The 1782-nt window shown below is 32.3% G+C and overlaps 1 protein-coding gene across 1 annotated transcript; it reads left to right on the top strand.

Annotated features, from left to right (window-relative positions):
• Nucleotides 1-81: 81 nt before the first annotated feature.
• LOC109592207 (uncharacterized) lies at nt 82-1752 on the top strand (the record flags this gene model as incomplete). The annotated part of the gene is made up of 4 exons (XM_020007726.1): nt 82-400; nt 466-1247; nt 1336-1378; nt 1486-1752. Coding segments are annotated over exons 1-4 (1369 nt in total), but the record flags the coding sequence as incomplete, so codon positions are not given.
• Nucleotides 1753-1782: the final 30 nt, after the last annotated feature.

Below are 1782 nucleotides of genomic sequence, written 5' to 3'. Positions count from 1 at the left end.
CTTAGTGAGTAGATATTCATAATAATTGTTTTATTAGTATTGTTAATGATAGATATTAGTGATTTTTGATTGGTGTGGGAAAAAGCTGCTGTCTTGTCAGGACGCTGGGACTCTGTAGCGATTATGCTGGGAATCAGCTACAAAAAGTTATATGAGATTGAATCAGAGACAAAGACGGCCAGAGGTTGTCTACAGAAAGTATTTGATTGTTGGTTAAGTAGGAACTATGACTATAAGAGTCATGGTGTCCCTACATTAAGAATGCTGTGTAACTCCATTAAAAGTAATAGTGGAGGAGCTGATCCAGCTCTAGCTGATGAAATAGCAAAAGAATATACCATTAATGTTACTAGTAGTGGAGAGGCTACTACATCACTAGCTCATATTTCATCTTCTAAAGGTAAGTTTAACAATCATTTAATAATATTTATTTAAAATAATTATTTTATTTATTTATTATTTTAGAAGCTACTCCAACTGTTGAGCTACCAGTTCCTACTTCACCTCAAGCTGAGTCTTCAGTTGTTTACGTTAAGAAGAAATCAATTGAATATGTACCAGAAAACCTGAAACGAATGATTGGAGATCTACAAGAAGTTTACCTTGATAATATGCGTTTTACTAAGGAATCATTTCGTTCTATTGATGTCTCAGAAGTTGTCGATTTCATTCAAGATTATATTGCACTTTTACTCAGTCCAAGTTTTCGTAAAAGCCAAATCATTGATTCAATTGAAAAAGAGTTTGACCATGTTAAAACGATGAATCAGCTTTTTAAAGCATTACGAAAGTATGTCTCATGGTTCAATTTCGAACTTGTCGTCAAGTTAGTCAATACTTTCATTACTGATGAGAGAGATTTACAGATGAAGTGGTCTACATATCGAGAGAAATTAAAAGATTATTTTAAAAATAACAATACTCAAGCAGTTCAAATTGCAGACTCAATTGAGTTTGGTCTTTCTGATGTTCCAGGCACTAAAGTAATGATTGCTAAGGTTGCCAGAGACGACTACACATTAAATGATTTATATTTCTTTCACAAGCTAATCGCTGATGCACTTGAAGTTCCTCAATATAAATTCTACTTTTGTACAATTGATGATGGCTGCATGGAATTAAAATATTCCATTCCTGATTTTCTTTATTCTGTTCTCTTTCCATTAACCAATCAACAGTGTCATTCATTGGCTGAGATTGGAATCATAAAAATTACTTGTCATGAATATGTACAAGAAATGAAGCAGGTATGTTAATTATTAATTATATAATTAAATTATAATTAATTAATTATAATTAAATTAAATAATTATAATTATTTTTTTATAATTATAGTTACCAGAAAATGAATTAAAGAAGTTTCATGATTCTCCTATTGGTAATTATTATTATTATTAACTTTATTAATGATATATTATATAGATATTTATGATCCTCTCTGGTATGAGAATACCAGCACTCCATTGAATGAAGCATGTTGGAGAGGATTAAAAGATGAAGTACAACGATTGATTGACAAGACTGGCCTTCAGGAAAGAGATAAAAATGGATGGAGTCCACCATTAGCTGCTTCATATGGTGGCCACATTGATGTCCTCTGTCTCCTCATTGATGTTTATCATTGCGATCCTTCACAAGGTGATGATGATGGTGTTATTAGTTTACACATGGCCTCATATAAAGGCCATCTCAATATTGCACAGTATCTAGTTAATGAATGTCACGTTGATCCAGACATAGCAGATAGCTCTGGTAACACAGGATTGCTTTACTCAGCACTGG

This window comes from Amphimedon queenslandica, unplaced genomic scaffold, assembly GCF_000090795.2.
Source record: "Amphimedon queenslandica unplaced genomic scaffold, v1.1 AMPQUscaffold_5990_Cont22048, whole genome shotgun sequence".
In the NCBI taxonomy this organism is placed as follows: domain Eukaryota; kingdom Metazoa; phylum Porifera; class Demospongiae; order Haplosclerida; family Niphatidae; genus Amphimedon; species Amphimedon queenslandica.
This window is presented reverse-complemented; position numbering and strand designations above follow the sequence as displayed.